The following is an 18,279-nucleotide window of genomic DNA, read 5'->3' on the forward strand; positions in this document are numbered from 1 at the left end:
CATAAAGAGGTACAATATGTTGTTGTATGTAGCAAACTAGGAAAATATATGTGCAGCGGAAAAATGTAAAGAGTAAACTGCATTTACGGTATGTACGGTGCTTAAGCGAAGACACTTAGTTGCAGTCTGACAATGACATGAACACAGATTTTTTTTTTCACATTTGATTTTAAGCTTTGCCCTCCACAAATGTTTTTGGTATAAAAAGCACAGTTCTTCAGCCAGAGAAGGTTTTTCTGTGATTCGGATCAGCCTTTGAACACCACACAATAATTCCCACCAGATAATCCAGATCACAGAGCTTAATGGTTTTATTTGGACGCAGGAGTTTTCAACACCCAGTCAGTGGTCTGATGTACATTACATCACAGGTTCGAACCAACCAGACACCCATCAACAAACAGCATCACTAGACAAACAGCTAAAGAGAAGGTAAACAGTGTGACAGCAACTCACACTCTGATCCCCCGGCAGGGCTTCTTTCTGCTCTCTCTGTGACGTTCTATTGGAACATTAACGTACTGTCTCCTCATGTCAGCAGACCAACAGTGTAACCCAGTTTTCAACATACATTCCAAGAAAGAAAATGTCAGTGTAGCATCATATGTGGGGACGATGAGAGTCAGTCCTGCTGTTGCCAACAACACTGCAATGACTTTTCCTTGAAAGGGAAGGAGCTAAATGATGAGAATTAAAGGCTCAACCACAGCACAGGCAGTTCACAGGGAAAACAAACAAACCAAAAAAAGACGAAGGAAATATTTTGAGATGATTCTACTGAACTTTACCAGTAGATTATGTATACAGTAGTTTTTACGAGTCCCGTTCTCTGGGATTCACCCAAACACAGACGAGCAGTTCTTGATGATTCTTCTGTGATTCTAAGAGGAATATCTTTACGCAACGCATTTAATCCTTATGGTGGCATGACAACTGAGTAGCATTAGAAATTAAGGACAACAAGGCAACATCTGTTCATAATAAACATGACAACTAATAGACAACATATTACAGTTAAAAAAGTAAAAAAGTAAAAGTCCAATAAAAACTGATGTTGTGCGCAAAAGGCACTCAAATTTCCTGCTCCACATACACAAGTGTCTATAAATAAAAAAAATCTAGTTAAATATGATCATTTCACCTTTGAAAATTGTGTGCTTTCTTCGTATTTCAATAAACGAATGCTTTTTTTTTTGTAACATCAACTTCATAGATGGTGCAAAATCGTAACCAAGACGATAAGACGATTAGAACAACACGGAGGAGTTTAGGCATCGTAATAAATGCTCCAGATTATAATGCCCATGAGAGGTGACAGCATCTGCCGGTTCAGGACAAGAGTAAGCAATACCAGCACGAACCAGCAGAGGGTGTGAGTGCACTATTTGACTTTAAATGCTATATTGCCTTTATTTTCTGGGTGTACAAGCTCTCTGTTCTCAACAATCCTCCCACCCTGGATTTTATTACATCTGTCTGTGACAATTAAAAAGTAAACACTGCATTGACAGCAAGCAAATATTTTCAATTCACAGCATGTATCTGTAGTTGACAGTGGAATCAGTGCCTGGTTTACATGCTAAGGATTCAGTTAGTTCAGTTTTTTTGTGTCTTTTTTGATTTTCCTCAATCAGGCGTTGTTTTATTCTTCACTTTTATTTTAGTACCTGCTACAAGTGGCTTAATTCATTATTCTCAACCCCGTAAATATTAAGGCCAGTTTCTTTGAAGAAAAAAAAATATCAATCAGTATTGAACTAATTTGTGTGTTTCACCAAGGCAAGGCACCACATACAGCCATCGAGTCTGACATAATATGAGTCCCACATTACAGCGCAAAACATGCAGAACAGAGCGGGCTCTTTGGGATGCGGATTACAATGTCTCTGGATTAGAGCTGTCAGAATGACAAGAGGTACAGCAGATATAAACACTTAAATGTTCTTATTCAGTTATCCTCCAATAAAAACCAGAAGGCAGAAAGGAAGGAGGCTGCTCTGATAACAGTACAGTTACAACATCTACTACTCAGGTTCTTCAGGGATGAGCGTAGCAGTTTAAATATGAAAGAGGAAATGTCACAGGGGACTTTTTCCCGTTTCCTTAGAATTGAATCAGAATTCATTGGAATCAGAACTGAACAGGAAACACTTCTGCAAACTGTGTCATGTTGAGAAAATAAGTCATAAACATAATGGAGAGCATAAGTTCAGCCTTGGTGGTCTGTTCAACAGCAATCAGTTTTCTACAGTACAGTTACCAAATGCATTCTAAGCACACAGTACATGGCATACAACTCTATTTTACAGTCAAATAAAATGTCTGATTTTACTGGAGATGATAAAGAGGCGGTTCATGATCTTTACAAGTGTCATTCACACCATCTCTTTGCCTTTTTTTGTATTAACCTGTACACGCTTAACACTTAAAAATTACTAGCTATATATTATGTACAAGTTTACCACAGGGCTCCTACATTAGTCGGTGCATTAGTTTCCTGCATTTCATTTATACAGTACAGAGGAAAAAACATGGAAACAGCCACATTAGTCTGCCCACTGTTCATCTGTGCATGACGATGGTGGATGACTTGCTTTTTAGTATTGTCATATTGATTAGTAAGACTTCAGAGGTCACCTTCATGCCAAGATGCTTCATCTTTTGCCGTTATGCCACACAAATGGCAATTTCAAAGCATAACACTGTCTGATAACAAGGTATTAGTTTTTCAAACATTTGGACATGTGAAACTTGATTTTAGTCGTGAATAAGGTTTTAAACTATTTTTTTATTTTTAAAATGATTAACAAGCTTGTTCATTGACCATTTCATTACAAATCTATTAGATCTTTAATGTTTCCCTTTTTTTCTCCAGTCCCTGCATGCACAATTAAATGTCACTACGCTTTTACTTTGCTGAACATCCACTGTATTATAATGCAAACAGAAAGCATGGTGAATTCAAGTAAGTTCGTATGTACAGCCATAAGGCCTGTGTCCTAAATGGTAAACAGATGTGATATTTTAGTCTGAAGTCCAGCTGAGGTGTCTTCACACATCAACAGCAGTGACCGAAACATCAGCTGGACTACATGTGATGGCTGAAAACCCAAATTTCACACAAGTATTGCTTCACTTGCATTCAAAGTGTCTCCAAAAGGAGAACACGAGTCCACAGACCTTTGTTGAAACTGAGGTAAAACAGAAATACACGTACTCGTATGCACATTTACTGTAGTTAAATCAAGTTTCAAATACAGCTGAGCGATTTACGCTATCCCGGCTCTACAGCCTCTTTCACCACTTTATCACCATGGTAACGCACTTTAGAAGCTCCAGGAGCTTCCTATATTTATGAATTCAGTCAAACAGAGAGGAAGATAATCATATCTGCTTTTCACTCAACGGCACATGTTTTTCACCAGCTTTTCCCTCACATGGAAGCTTTACAGCCTCCTCACTTAGCAGATTCTACCTTTGCTACATAGTGCCAGACTTATCCCCACCATCGCTGGAAATATTCATATTAGAACCTGCAGCTGTGTTGTTACTTGGGAACATCTTCTCGGTGGGAGTCACGGCGGGGCTGCCGACACCGGAGGAGCTGGAGCTGCTGGAGCGGTGCTGTGTCGGAGGGGGGCGCACCGGCCTCATGGGTGGGGGACGTAGCTGAGCCCCGGCCAGCCGGGCGGAGAGAGCAGGTTTGAAGGTGGTCATCATCTCAGAGGTGGAGCTGTTGCTGCGGCGCATGGCTGCATCCGGGTCGCGGATCATAATGGTGTGAAGCGGACTGCCGGGCTCTGAGCTGACCGGGTTCTTCATCGGCTCCAGCGTGTCCAAGACCACGTCAGGAGCCTGTTTAACGGTGTTCTGTCGCTCCAGCTCACGCAGCTCGTGCAGCGCTGTGGTCATCGTCTTCTCTATGTCCTGGAGGATGGGAAGAACAGAACACTAAAGAATAACAGACAAGTCATAGTGTTGTCACATACTGAGACATTTATCACTGAAAAGTGTTGTTAGAGAAATGACTCGTAAGGAACCGTGTGCAGAGGGTTTAGTTTAACTACAATTCAACATTAAAGCTGAGCATTTTAAAATAAAGCCTGGACTATATCGTCACTACATCAGTGTTGGACTTTAATTCAGTTTAATGACAGGCTGATGGAAGAAGTCTGCTCTGCATTACCTTATGACAATAGTGTTAGTTGGACAAAAAATAATGTTGACTTCATACAGTCTGTTATTGATTATACAACTTTAGCACGTTGGATGAGTCTCCAAATTAATATGCATTTTCATAGTTTATTAGACTAAAAACCTTTTTATAGACAAAGCATATTTAGATTTGTAAATACTTCAGCATGGTTTACAAAAGGGTAGCTCTGATGTAAAAAAAAAGTAAAATGTACTTTCTTATACTAGGCGACTTTATTCAAACCCTTTTTCACATGAAACCTGGACATTTTAGACAACTGTTATCCATTTATATCTACACACTCACCAAAGAAATTCAGGCTGCTTTTACTACTTTATGTTACTTTGTATTCAGTATACTGCGTACCCTTCAGTTCCAGCCATTAGCTGATGAGGACAATTTGGAGCAGAACCATCAGTGCTCTTTAGCTTGTTGTTTACTTGTAGACCTTTATGTCCTTGAGGTGTGTCTGTCACCCAGCCACCATCTAGCCCTGACGTTTATTCCAGATCCCAGCTGCTGCTCTCAGACTGACAGCTACAGCAGGAGGTCTCGTTCTGTTCAACCAAACCAAGCCGATCTATGCTATAATTGTCTCACATTTTGCATCATGTGTGGTACCATCTGATGCTAAAGGAGTCATATTTAGTTTCATACGTTCAACTTTTCACCATTCTTTTGTATTTTGCGTACATCTGAATCTTTTATTTCTATTTGACAAAATATCACATATATAATAGCTTAATATTTAACACTATCAGTAACTATTTCATATTTTCAACAACTCGGACTTCTAAAACTGCAGTTAAAAACAGATTTGTGCATTTTATGGTGCAAAGTAAAGCAGAAAACTGTTCAGTGAACTAAAAGTGACATGCATTCAGGCTATAAAAGGCCCTACCATCGATACAAACATTGAAAGATTCGTGCCTAAGTCGTACCTCAGCCAGAGCCTCAGTCTCCAGTGATTTGTGGTCCCCGAGGCTGCTGTGACGAGTGGCCCCTGGCACTGGTCTCAGCGGGTGGCCCTCAGGATAGGCCTTCCTGTCTGGGTAGTTGATGCTGCCTGCACTGCCAAAGGTACCAAGGCGCCTTTTTTCTGGGCTTTCCATTCGACCCTTGTTGACGGTGACCTTGTGAGGGCTGCTTGGACAGGCTGCAGCCCGTGGAGGAGTGTCAGCCATTCTGGTCGGGCTGTGGGTGTCCGTACCGCTCCGATGACGGGGGATTGCAGCTCCGTCAGATCGTAACCTGACCCTGTGAAGAGGGGTCACATAAAATCAACCGTTAGTCTCTGCAACATTACAAACCTTTAAAACATGAAAGGTGTTTTTTTTCTTAATTGCACTCACCTGCCCATGACTCCTCCAAAGTTATAATCGGGTGACTGCTCACACGGTGATGGGACATCGTTTTTGGAGGAACCCTTATCTTCCAGCAAAGGTCCGCTGCTGGCTTCACTATCTGCTTTCTGGCTGAGGTTATCTGAGAAAGCATCATCCCTGAAAGAGCAGAGTCAGCTGTGGTGAGTCGGAGACACGAATACAAACTGCACGATGTAGAATAACTAATCAGAGGCTGACCTATTAAAAACTGCAATCATACGACTAAAACTGATTCTGCTGTTACGTACAGGTCTTGTACTACAATGTATTGATGGGGGATGAGGCCGTCCACGCCGTTGTGTCGGCCTTCCCACCAGTCTTCAGATGCTCGGTGATACAGAAGCAGAGACGCTCCCTTCTTGAATGACAGCTCCCTTGGACTACGTCCTACATAGTCAAATTTGGCGATGGCCTCAATCTGTTCAACTTCTAAAGCACACAAAAAAGCAAAGAAACATGCTGTTCAAAAACTGAGCACAACGTACAGTCATACTTAAACTACAGACAGGAATTTGGAGACAATTTTCCATCTCAACTGCATCAACAGGATACATGATCAACAACAACACATGTAAAATGTCTAAGAAACTGGAACAATAAATTGCTGCAATCCAAAAAAGACATTATCTCCAGAAATGTCTCAGTTTACATTGTAAATCTATGAGACACATGTATTTGCTATGTAAAGAATACAAACCAAATCATCATATGCTCTGATTTGTTTCTCTGTAGTTTCAGTTGGAAATAAGTGACCAAATGACAATCAGCTATCTGAGTGCAGTGTGTGGCAAAACCTTTTAAGATGAGCAAAGCAGAGCTTGAGAAATGACAGAAGTAAACATCTTCACATCTGAACAGCATTTATTTTTCACCTCAGGTTTATAGTAACCAGAAAATACACTAAAAATAGATCTTTCAGCACGAGACCTTTAAATTTAGAAACATGTCTGTGGTGTATTCAATAGGCCAGCAGGGGTCAGTCAGAGTTAACAGTATGTTTCACAGCGATGAGCTCTGAGCAAGAAAACCCCCAATTCAAAGAGAAACCCAGACCTTTATATTATGAAAACCCACCAAAGGTTTGTCTGGATGTCTAAGAGGACAGTTAGAGACAACCGTGATGAAAGGCAGCTTTGTTCTAATTTGATTTCAATTAGAAACTAATTAAAAAATAAACACTACTATCATCCCAGCAGGTGATTGGCTCTTGAGGTTATTTAAGACTGTCAGAACAAAGGCTGATTGACTGATGAAGCGTCTCCTCTTGTTGGCCTTAATACTGTTTTCCAAGTGAGAGCCAGGAAACGGAGAAAGGGTCAGCAGAGCCAACAACACAGATGACGCTCAGAGACAAATTAACTTCACCAGCAGCTCAGGAGATTTGATCCTGTGTTTTACCTGTGTTTTGGCTTTTGTGCCTGGCCCGGTTATATAGTCAAAGCTCAGAGGATGACTGAGGAAATACTGCACAAAGGAGAAAGTCCCAGGAGAACTGCTGACTAACACTGAACAAAGACCAAGCGAGCGGGCGGTGGGGGGGTTGCACACACACTCACACACAGAAACATGGATCAAAGAGGCAATGCTGCATGCCAATATTGTTTACTCAACTTGCCTTCAGCCTCAAACATCACACAGGCCTCTGCGATCAGAAGCTGCTGCAGTGCAAACCCGGCTCACCTCTCAGTCAAAAGCGCTTCAGAAAAAAAGGTCAGTCTGTGCTTCACCCACCTTCATCCACAAAGACCTCTAAAATCATCTATCTGTGGAATCAATGTAATACTAAGACGTGGATTGCTTTAATATGCTCTTTAAATAATCAAAGAACCAGGCAGTAGATCTATCAAAACCTGTTGCAAAACTGCTGCCTCTATTTTGCATTGAAAGTTCACTGCAACTAGTCTAATCGTTAACAAGAAGAGAATGTTTAAATCTCAGTGTAGCTCAGAAACTGACATCACAATGCTAATTTGCTTCTTCAGCAGGTTTCATGTTCCCCATCTTAGTTTAGTGTGTTGCAAAACTAACATTTTTGCACTAAACACAAAGCAGAGATAAATGGGCTGACTGGTATTTGTTCAGTTCTGCAGGTATTCGACAATATTGCAAAGGATTAGAAAAATGTGCCTAAACAGTTTTCGTAGGTGGATTATAAACATGTGCACCAAACTCTATGACAATCCATGCTGTGTTTGTGACGGCATCATGCTCATGTTGGTAATAAAGTCAGGAAATCACTAGTGAAAACGCATCCTCTGGGGACCATGAATGTTTGTAGCAGATTTCATGGCTATCCACCCAGTAGTAATGTTGAGTCTGGAACAAAGTGGTTGACTGCAATCCCTCCTCATAAAAAAAACAGAAAATGACTCTCATGATGTACTAACCTTCGTCACTGGTGTGTGGTTCAGTTCCATTATCAGCCTCATCAATGGTTCCTGGTTCACTGTGGGGGCTGTCACTATGGGAGCAAATGGAAGGTAAAAAGACACATCTATAGACACAGTAGGTCAAATATTTGCTTTATGAACAATAAACATATTGAAGCAGGCAATTAGCGGATAAAACGTCACAGTTCCTTCCTAAATTCAACACAAGGCAGTGTGGGCAGAACGACGTCCCCCGACGTTGTTATTGTTCTTTGTTTGTGCTTATCACCTGATCAAATCAATACTCACCAGTACTCTTCACCCCCGGTCATGCACTTCTCATACACTGGGCCATCAAGCTCACGCTGATTTGGAAAGATGACTTCATTGTGGATAATGATGGTCTTGATGACCTCGTTAACATGAGCCTGACAGGCTACAGGATCCTGGCCGTCTGGGATGGGCATCAGGGTTGGACCGAAGCAGATAGCTAAATTATACGGATCCATCATGTTCTCATCGCTGTACTGGGAAAGACTGAGACGGCACAGGAGAGCATTGTAGGATTTTATTTTTTGTTGTCATTTATAGACTGTATTCTTAAGATAGATAATAGATAAGATGAAAATGTGTGGAGTTGTTGTCCATTGTTGGATGATGTATTAAAAGACCTGCCAGTTACATTAGGAATGCTTATGATGATTAGCAGTTTGGACTGAATGTTTCATTTTCTAGGTTGTATTTTTGGTGTTCTTACGCTACCCTTTTATTCACATTTGGAATATGTCACAAATAATTTTACATCACTAAGCTCGAATTTGGGCCACTTAGTGGCTGCAGAAAGAAGCTGGGTCATCACTATCTCGGATTTGTCTAAAATATTTATCTAAAAAAAATTATATATAGACACTACCGTTCAAAAATTTGGAGTCACTTAGAAATGTCCTTATTTTTTGGAAGAAAAGATAACATTAAATTAAACAGAATTACAGTCTAGACATTGTTAATGTGGTAAATGACTATTCTAGCTGGAAACAGCAGATTTTTAAAGGAATATCCACATAGGGATACAGAGGAACACTTCCAGCAACCATCACTCCTGTGTTCTAATGGTACATTGTGTTAGCTAATGGTGTTGAAAGGCTAATTGATGATTAGAAAACCTTTGTACAATTATGTTAGCACATGAATAAAAGTGTGAGTTTCATGCAAAACATGAAATTGCCTGGGTGACCCCAAATATTTGAACGGCCGTGTGTGTATATACAACAGTAAACACTTCAGATTTTTAATAGTTTTAGAGGTATTGTCATTTAAATGTAAAAAAATTAAACAAAAAACACACACAAAACATTTCCAGGTAACATTTTAAACATAAAACATTTCAAGCAAATCAGATGGTCAAGCAGAAGGCCCCTGATGATTTGAAATGCAATAACGCAGCTGTGACCTCAGCTCATGTATATTAATAACATTAGTCTTTGTTTCTAGTCATGTTTCTGCCAACATTCCCTCTTTTAGCTCTGGTTTTAGTCTCTACCAACTCCAGAGGGAGATATCTAACTCTTTGAGCAGGTGGGTTTTTAGTGCTTTTTCACTGCAGGCAGCTTCCTGTTGTAAATGAAAATGAGATTGAACCAAAGGAGTAAAAATGTGAAGTGGGAAATCTAAACCTTTTGTTGAAATATACTAAAAACCTGAGACTAACCTGTCAAATACAAGTAGCCATGTGGTCCATTATTAGAGCAAAATTATTGAATATAGCCATTTCTAAATATATCAGTCCCATAATCTGCAATAAAATGCTGTGTACAGTTGAGGAGACATCTCATAAAGAGTCACTGGCTGCAGCTAAATTCAATTTTAACACAGTCCTAAACACACAATTGCATAGCTCAGTTAGACACTTGCTTGAACAACATTCTGATCAGCTTTCTCCTTCAACATATCAACTTATCCAGAGCACGTCACAACCCACTCGTGGTAACCAAGTCATCCAGCACTGCAGGAGGAAGTCATCATAAGTCATTGCACATTATCAACAACATGAGGCTGAGCAGTAACGCCACAGCTGGAATGGCTCCAAACAGAGAAGGATATGAAATCAAACTCGTTTTTATGCAGGCGAACTCAGTAAAGGGAGCATTAATCATATCCATTATGAGATGGCAGTTATACTACTCCAGAGAGGTGTAAGTTTCCAAACCTGTAAATATCTTCCAAAACACTACAGACAGATGTTCCAATGAATAGCAGGTGTTGTTTTTTTTTTATACCTTAGAGTCTTGTCTGTTCACCTGCACAACTATTTTGTACAGTAAAGTGTAAGATTCATGACCAATCCTCCGTGGTAAATATGCAAGGACCAAATTGCTATTTTTTGCACAACAGTGGATTTGGATTGAGGTGTAGTGTGACTTACTGATTGAGAAAAGCAAAAAGGTATCTCATGACGATTATGATGGTCCGAGGAAGAGTGACAACAATCTGCTGGATGTGATGAGCTCTCTCAGCTCCAGACTCCAGCTCTGAAACACAGATGATAGAGACAGAGATAGAGAGGTGTAATAATGCTGGTTTACACTATGATGGAGAAGAAACAAATAAAGCTTTGAAACTAATATAAACAGACGCCACTTTCCCTGTAACAACAGTGTCTTGTAAATTATACAGATATAAATATATATATATATATATAAACCAGACCCTAGCAAGAAAAAAATGATCAAAATCAGGCTACAGGGACAGAGCAAAAGCCGATTCTGACAACTGCTATCTGACACTTTCATATGCCCCCTCCTGTCATTCACCAGACCCCTAAGGCGAACCGAGTGATCAAACTAGTAGAAACAGCAGGAAAACGACTCTGTGGTGAATTTGCACACGGCAGACTGATGTGGCCCACACTCCTCTGGCTTTCTGCTAAATGTCAGGCAGAAAGCGCTGGTGTTAAGATTGCTTCCATGTGCTGCACCGCATGACTTTCTCCTCTTCAGTGAAGCTGAGATTCTAGGAAGGTGTGCTTTCTCTTTTCTACTGCTTTGAATGTGTTCTGTCGACTCACTGATAGTGGAGATGAAGTCCAGGAAACGCTCCTTTGGGAAGAGGGGGTTCTCCAGTCCTCTGAAGTACAGCTTCAGCACACCTGCCACTGAGTTAATGTCATGCTCATTCTGGTCGTCGATCAAGGGATCTTCACCTATTTAAGAAAAACATGTGCTTTGAGTGGTGGTATTTGTTGAGCTGAAAAATCTGACAGATGGGATTATGCTGTTGAAGTATTTGAAACATAAGAAGAGGGAATATTTTGAACCACCTCTCTCAAATGAGTTTTTAATATCATTGACCTCCACCTGTGATCCTGGCACACGGAATATGCCTTGCTGTTGTAAACCTGAAAGAAACACAAGCCAGAATTTACTGATTCAGATTTACGCTAGGTGCCACTATCTGCCAAACCCCCGTTGCCAGCTTTGTGAAAAGCCCCACTGGAAACACGTAACACAGAGCAGGAAATGTAATCTGGTCATAAAGGGAGATGCGTATTTTTCCAGGAGTGGGCCTCTCAGTGAGCCTGCAGCATATGGTTCCAGTTAGAGGGTTCTAATCAGCTTTCTGTAGTTTCATTAGGTCCAGATCCAGGGGAAAAGGCCTGCAGGCTAAAGCAATGAGCTGAAGACAGATGTGAAGGTAGACAGGGAGGAGTTAAGGAGGGTGGCAGGGTGGAGGCGGGAGGATTGGCTAAACAAAGACCAATGGTACTTTGAAAACTCTCTGTGTATGATCTATTGTTATGAGCTTGTCAAATCACCAGTAGGCAGCTGAGGCTGAGGTGGAGAGCAGAGCAGGTCAGGCTCTGCACCTGGTGGCTATTTGTGGAAATAGATTGCCTCATTCTATAGCTGCTGTCACTTCTCATGAGGCCAAATGAGTTTTTTAAAGGCCTTTACAGTTTGCTCTTTTTTTCTGCCCTTTTGCACAGAAGTAGCAGTCAAAAGAGAACGATGTGAGACTTACCATATAGATTGATGTATCTGATACAGCTTTCAACAACAAGTGGAATGGGTTGACCTGAATCCTGAAAAGAAAATATAAATATAAATGCAGGGGAAATTTGAATATAAAGTGATACCAAGCTAAAAGGGAGGTATGTAAAATGCTGCATGTTCCTCTGGGTATTGATTATAGGAATTAAACATGTACTTTTAACATCACAAAATTAAAACTTGCAATATTTCATATAAAAATACAAATAATTAAAACATCCACTGTTTTATTTCATATTAATTTCGGTGATATAAGGCAGGGACAATCAAATAACAGTTCAAACAGCACAGACAGTAATAAGAAATAACAGCATGCAAGTGTAGCACAAGCAGTGGAAAGTTAATGACTACTATTAGTCCCATAGTTTTAGTTTGTTTTGTTCCCTTCCTGTATTCTCTGACAGCAGTGGTACCTGAATGCGAGTACGAGCATTCCTTCTCCCTCTGGCACAGAAAGCAGCAAAGCACAGAGTAGCAGAGAAAAAGGAGGCAAAGAATCACAAAGTTAGAAAAGCTCAGATGACAAATGACCCCTCTAGAGGTTAAAGACGGCTAAGCAGAGACTGGCGATAGGAAAGCTACAGAACCGCAGTGAGGATCGGGTGCTGCGAGGGACAAAACAGACACACTGTGTGTCTGTTTCCTGCCTCTCAGTCATCCAAAAAGTGACTGGATTTGGAAAGAAAGCCAGAGCCGGTGAAACTGTTCTGGAGGGAAATAAAGAGACAGCTGACTGGCGCTCTGTCTGTCTGCACCGGCAGAACCACGGAGGGAAGGAGGAGGATTAGAGGTTAAACAGAGGCGTTATATCATGATCAAGGGCAGCTGGAAGAGGGAGGAACAGACGGCTAAAGCGAGGAAGAGAAGACGAGCGAAGGCTCTAGCTGCCATCCCCTCCTGCTCCACAGGGGCTGCTCAGTCATACACCAACACAGCAGAGGGTACCTTGATGAAGGTCTCCATATTGCCGTTAAACAGCTTATGGTTATACACGGAGCGAGGCCTAGGCTTCCGCATTTTCTGTGGTTTAGGGGGAAGGGTGGGAGGCCTGGGAATGATGGACACAGGGGACAAAAACACCATAATCTGTGAAACTACAGAAACAAGTGTGATTCAGAAACAGGCTTTAAAAATCCCCTGTTTGAGTAGAGTAATGGAGGAACAGAAGGAACTGGTTCCTGGATTAAAAATTTTAGATAACAAGAAGAGGCATTTCTATAAAGGGGACTTTTTCTAAAATTCTTCCCTTGAATTTCTTTCTTCATATCTTTGCATATCTATATGTATATCCATCATGGCATATCAGTACATGTGAAAGGTGAAAAAAGTCTTTATTTCATCATTATCTTTGTCCGTATTTTATGTTACTATTTCTTGCCTTGTTTCTTATTATGCTTCTTATTATGTATCTAGCTGACATGAATTTCCCCAGTGAGGGATTATTTATGTCTATCTTTCTTCTACTGATGGGTTGGAACGAGCAAGACTCGAGGTCTGGATTTTTAAGAAAACGCATAAAGACTAAAAATACAGGTATAGACTATTGATATTTGATAGTTGATATATTATATTGTTTAAAAAATTAAACTGAAAAGCGTACTATAGTGTCGTGAATCCTGCTGAAAATTACACAACTCTAAAAATGTAGTTGATGCTAACAGCCATTCCCAATTCATACCGATCTTTTACATATGTTATCCGTTTTACATCCACATCACGCATCTAAACATGGCATTTATTTGGACTTACATGTTCAAAGTTCCTCTTTGTAATAATTTCTTAACATCCATTTTTAAATCTATACTTGCTTGCTGGGCTGTTTTAGTAACTATGTTGATTTCTTTTCTACAGTGGAATTAAATAGTCTGAAAACCTGAAATAAATGGAATAAGCAGATGCTTCGTGGCTGAAAGGCAGGGATCGGAAACGACTCACTCCTCAAATGGGATCTTACCTTGTTGTCCCACACTCGGCCCTTTCCCCTGTGGAAAAAGAAACACAAGAGGGACATGTTATATACTGGAGTCTTTATGGTACACATTATACAGACTCCAGTCAGTGTTCAGCCTCACTGAAGGGTTTCATAAGGGACAACATCACTATTGAGGCTGAGATGAATAGAGCAGTGCTAACACCATTCATTGGACAAAGCCAGTGAGCAGTCGTTGCTGAAACCCCAGGGGACCGAGAGGACCCCGAAGGGTTACAGGCCTCCTCTCAGAGCAAAGAAATGGGGGGTGGCAGCTGCAGTGTGAGCCTGTTGGGGAGGGAGGGGTCCATCAGTGGTGACACTGAACAATGTCTGCGCTGGCTCACTGAGCCTTTTGTTATGGGGTCACAACAACACATGCACATGTTGGGTGCTACGTATTGTTATATTCTGGCTAACAGAAGAACACCCTCTAACAAAATACAGCAGCTTAGTCAGTGAACTCACAGATGACGCAGCGTATCTTAATGAACTGAGAGTGAGGCTGTGTGTTTGTCCAGCTGGAAGGGAGTCAAAAACGGCACCAAAGCATTCCAGCAGTATTTCTTTACTCCATCTAACAACGGAAAGAGTGATTTCTCCACACATCATTATAGCAGATGGGTCAAGGTCTCTGGAGCATTCATGTGAAGAAACAACAGAAAGTTCCTCCTGACATCACTCCACTGAGCGATAGCCCTTTCTACCTTCAGCCAAATTGTTTTTCAAGCATGAGCCAAAAAAGAAAAAACACGATTTTCATATCCAAAAGCTCCAGAGTCCCTGAATGATACATGAGATATCTATTCAATAAGCATAAAAAGTGATGAGAACAAATCAAACTTTACAGGACAAGGGAGTTGTGGAGTCTTTATATAGGAAACAAGGGCTGGCAAACATCCTGGCACCAGCTTGTTTGGTGCCGATGCTTGACATTATGTTTGAATTAATACATGCAGCAAGATGTAAGCGCCATGTGGCACTCACCCGTCTCATCTTGTTCCCTCTGTCATGCTCACACACAACCACGCACATACACAAACACGCTTTTTTGAGTGTGATGCAACGAGCTAATGAGCACGACTCGGCCGTGATTGATCGCCTAAATAATTAAACATGGGTGGTACCTGGAGACACCATATGCTCTGTTCTTACACTCTCTCAGCTGCTCCACTGTGGACACTGAGCTATAATGTGACTGTTTATGAGTGCGAGGTTGACTGTTTGCCACAGAACTCGGAAGAAGTCACGATGAATGATTAAGTAATGAATATATCCTATGTGTGAGACCTATAAATATGCAGGGACTGCATGTGGGATGCAGCTCAGGCCTCAGCTGGCTGCACCTTATGTCCTATTCTTATTAGGTGAACCCCTGATGCAGGAACAGCTGCAGAAATGGGCCCGGGTTTGGTCTTGCTGATTGATTGGGCGTAAACTGTTCACGGCTGAGGTGGCACGGGGACCCCTGGGGAAGAGGCGGGGCTAAGGAAAGCCTTTCTCTTGCAGCCTGGAAATGGAAACCTTCCCTGCAGCTATACCATATAGAGACTAACCGGATAATACTTTAACCGGTAGAGATAAGCAGAAAGGGGAATACCTCAAAGTAGATGTGGTCTGCTTTCAGGGTCTGCTCATTTCCTCTTTTTTCTTGCCGCCCCATGTCTTTGTGGACCCCCATACCTCATTCCACCTTTGCTTATTAGATAAGACCTCCTCTACTATAACCCTGGAGGCAGTTTTTGCATAGACGACTCTGTGGGTCATTATTACCAGATATAACACTAAGTCATGTGCACACCATTAGAAAAGACACCTAAGACAAATCAAGAGCGAGGTCTTTTACCTTCACCCAGTGTCTGCTTCAGTAAGTCATGCTTGGCTTGCAGCTTAATGATGAGGTTACTGCCGTTCAGGTACTCCTTGAATTTCTAGACAGAGAAATGAAGGCAGTCAAGAGCAGCACAAATCCAGTGTAACATGATCCCAGAAAAACAATTCAGTGTCGCTTGAATCAGCATAAATGCAATTTGTTGCAGTCAGTTGATGACTGATGGCTCCATTTTGAAGTTCATAGCGCGCCGGCACACATGAACAGTGTGGAACAAAAAAAAAAAAAAGAGACAGGTTGGCCTGCACTCACTGAAAAGTAGAACATCTCCGTCTCCTGTTGGTTCGCCCTCCTCTTGGCTACATTGAGTTTGCTCATGTAGGACTCGGAGGCCACAGACTTAATGGATTCAGTGGAGCGGCTGTGTTGAAAGGCATCTGACACATCAAAGTCCTCCACTGTCAGCATGTCCTGCAGAGTTTGCATGGTGGCATCCAAGGTCTTCCTCACCTGCATAGACAGGAAGATGAAGGAAGATGAAGCCTCATATCTCACTCTGTTGTCATATTTTCTGTTGTGTGAGGATCAATACTATTTGTTCCATTAAAAATTGAAATAGCCGATGACATTTTCAGAAGCATGAGTGAGTTATTTAAAGCAGAAGTACATTAACACTAAAAACAAATTGACCCCTGAAAAATAAATGACCTCTGGCTGCGCTGAAAACAGTATCAGAATATAAATGAGGCAGCCTGCAGGTCAGGTATACATCAGACTGAGACATGAAAATGAAGAGTGCCAGGGAAGGTAAATTAACTGCTCACAACATGACTGAAGGAGGCTTTTTGTTTAGGCTTGAGATTGATAAAGCTCATTTCCGGTAATGGCAGGACTCATCCATTATCCTCCAGAACACAAGACACAAAGAGACAGGGAAGAGACAGAGCTATTGCCACTTGCAGGTGTAACAGGCCCTGCTTATTATCACCTCCATTTGCACCTTTGTGTCTGTGGCGGCTCCTAATGAGAAAGGCTCCCTTCTCCATAACAAACAATTTCATGTAGAACTTCATAGAAATACTGGCATAGCGACAATCTAAATATATTGTCAGCTCCCACAGAGCAAGGGTCACTGGAGAGTAATTGCAAAGGGAGCAGATGGTGATGTGGCCTCCTACTTGGTATTTTGCCCTTCAGTGGTGTGATGGCTGTGGGGGAAAATGACACATGGCTCTCTGCTTTAGAAGGGGGGGTTACTGGTGCTGGACAGACATACACCATAAATCCTCACCTCCTCATTTTCAATCTTTAGAGTCGCTAAGCGAGACTGCAGCTGGTGGTAGCGCATCAGGAGCTCAGTCTGGACCGGCTGCTGGGCGCTGACCTGGCACACCTGAGGAGGAGGCAGGTAAATGGGTTGGAATGGATGAAACAAATTAGTCTGGAGTTTCAAGAGCTACTTCATATAGACTACATTATTTCTTCACTCAGTGGTAACAGAAACAAATATGTGATTAAAGCCGCAGCCTTCAGTGCATCTCACCTCATCTCCCATGTGTGGCAGATATTCAAAGCGCATCGGAGGACAGAACACCTGGTTATGCATATCCATGATCTTGTGCTTGTCACTGCGGGAGTCCAGGTTGTCCACTGCATTCTCGATGATATCCAGTCCCTCGTGGCGCGATGTCTCTAAGTTGTACTCAGCAGATAAGTAAGTCCTAAAGGTGCGTGCCAAGCTGGCATGGTAGCCCAGGTCACAGCACTGTGGAGATAAAATATCAGATAAATATGCTGAAAAACACCTTGTGCCTGTGGTGCTGTGGTAAAGAAATCATAAAAATATACTATAAGTGTTCTATGATGTCCTGGCATTGAATTCTTTCAAGCTTGTCTCTGTGTATCAAAACTACATATTTACTAAGTATTTTTTTCCCATGAAAATAGTCCTTTTATGCCCTAAAATGGCTTAAATGTAACTTGATGCTATAGAATATGCAGATATTTTTCTTCACCCACTCCTACACTGTTCATTGCAGCTCAAGCATATCTTACCTCAAACACTGTAAAAGTAGTGCTTGCGAGACAACGGCAAATTGTAATATTGGACTATTTCAGTCTTGTATGTTAGAATCGGAACCCGGCTTTAAAGGTTACCTAACACTGGGCTCAAAAACAGTGTTGATTGAAAGTTTCACCTCTGATCTTGCATGTGCTTCAGAAATGTGCTCTAAAACCACAGACAGTGATGCAAGAGTGTACTGACAACACCCTGGATTGCACTTCTACATTGCAGCAGCTGGGGTTTAGCTGTTCTTTCATGTAAAATTAATAGAAAGTCAACATTTCTATTATATTCTATTTTTATAAATCAAACAAGAGCAAGCAACACTTGATCTTTCTTAAAAATCTTTTATTCTTCTTCTTTCAACTTGTTAGTGTTTACCGTTATGCATCAAATTCCTTGAATGTGAAAATCTACTT

The 18,279-nt window shown here is 41.4% G+C and overlaps 1 protein-coding gene across 2 annotated transcripts in view; it reads right to left on the reverse strand.

Moving 5' to 3' along the window:
* Positions 1–293: 293 nt before the first annotated feature.
* srgap3 (SLIT-ROBO Rho GTPase activating protein 3) overlaps positions 294–18,279 on the reverse strand; it is a 62,877-nt gene continuing 44,891 nt past the window's right edge. Inside the window, exons 7-22 of one of the 2 annotated variants that reach the window (XM_023280694.3) lie at positions 17,339–17,560; positions 17,087–17,188; positions 16,108–16,305; positions 15,811–15,895; positions 13,950–13,977; positions 12,941–13,043; positions 11,967–12,027; positions 11,266–11,343; positions 11,014–11,148; positions 10,372–10,477; positions 8,259–8,486; positions 7,968–8,041; positions 5,829–6,009; positions 5,548–5,697; positions 5,137–5,452; positions 294–3,927 (exon numbers count right to left, since the gene is read on the reverse strand). In XM_023280694.3, the coding sequence (XP_023136462.2) occupies positions 3,481–3,927; positions 5,137–5,452; positions 5,548–5,697; positions 5,829–6,009; positions 7,968–8,041; positions 8,259–8,486; positions 10,372–10,477; positions 11,014–11,148; positions 11,266–11,343; positions 11,967–12,027; positions 12,941–13,043; positions 13,950–13,977; positions 15,811–15,895; positions 16,108–16,305; positions 17,087–17,188; positions 17,339–17,560 (2,514 nt within the window). In that variant the 3' untranslated portion in view covers positions 294–3,480. Of the gene's footprint in view, positions 3,928–5,136; positions 5,453–5,547; positions 5,698–5,828; positions 6,010–7,967; positions 8,042–8,258; positions 8,487–10,371; positions 10,478–11,013; positions 11,149–11,265; positions 11,344–11,966; positions 12,028–12,408; positions 12,440–12,940; positions 13,044–13,949; positions 13,978–15,810; positions 15,896–16,107; positions 16,306–17,086; positions 17,189–17,338; positions 17,561–18,279 lie in introns of both variants that reach the window. The other variant, XM_023280695.3, reaches the window with a different exon arrangement.

Source organism: Amphiprion ocellaris, chromosome 5 (genome assembly GCF_022539595.1).
Source record: "Amphiprion ocellaris isolate individual 3 ecotype Okinawa chromosome 5, ASM2253959v1, whole genome shotgun sequence".
NCBI lineage: Eukaryota > Metazoa > Chordata > Actinopteri > Pomacentridae > Amphiprion > Amphiprion ocellaris.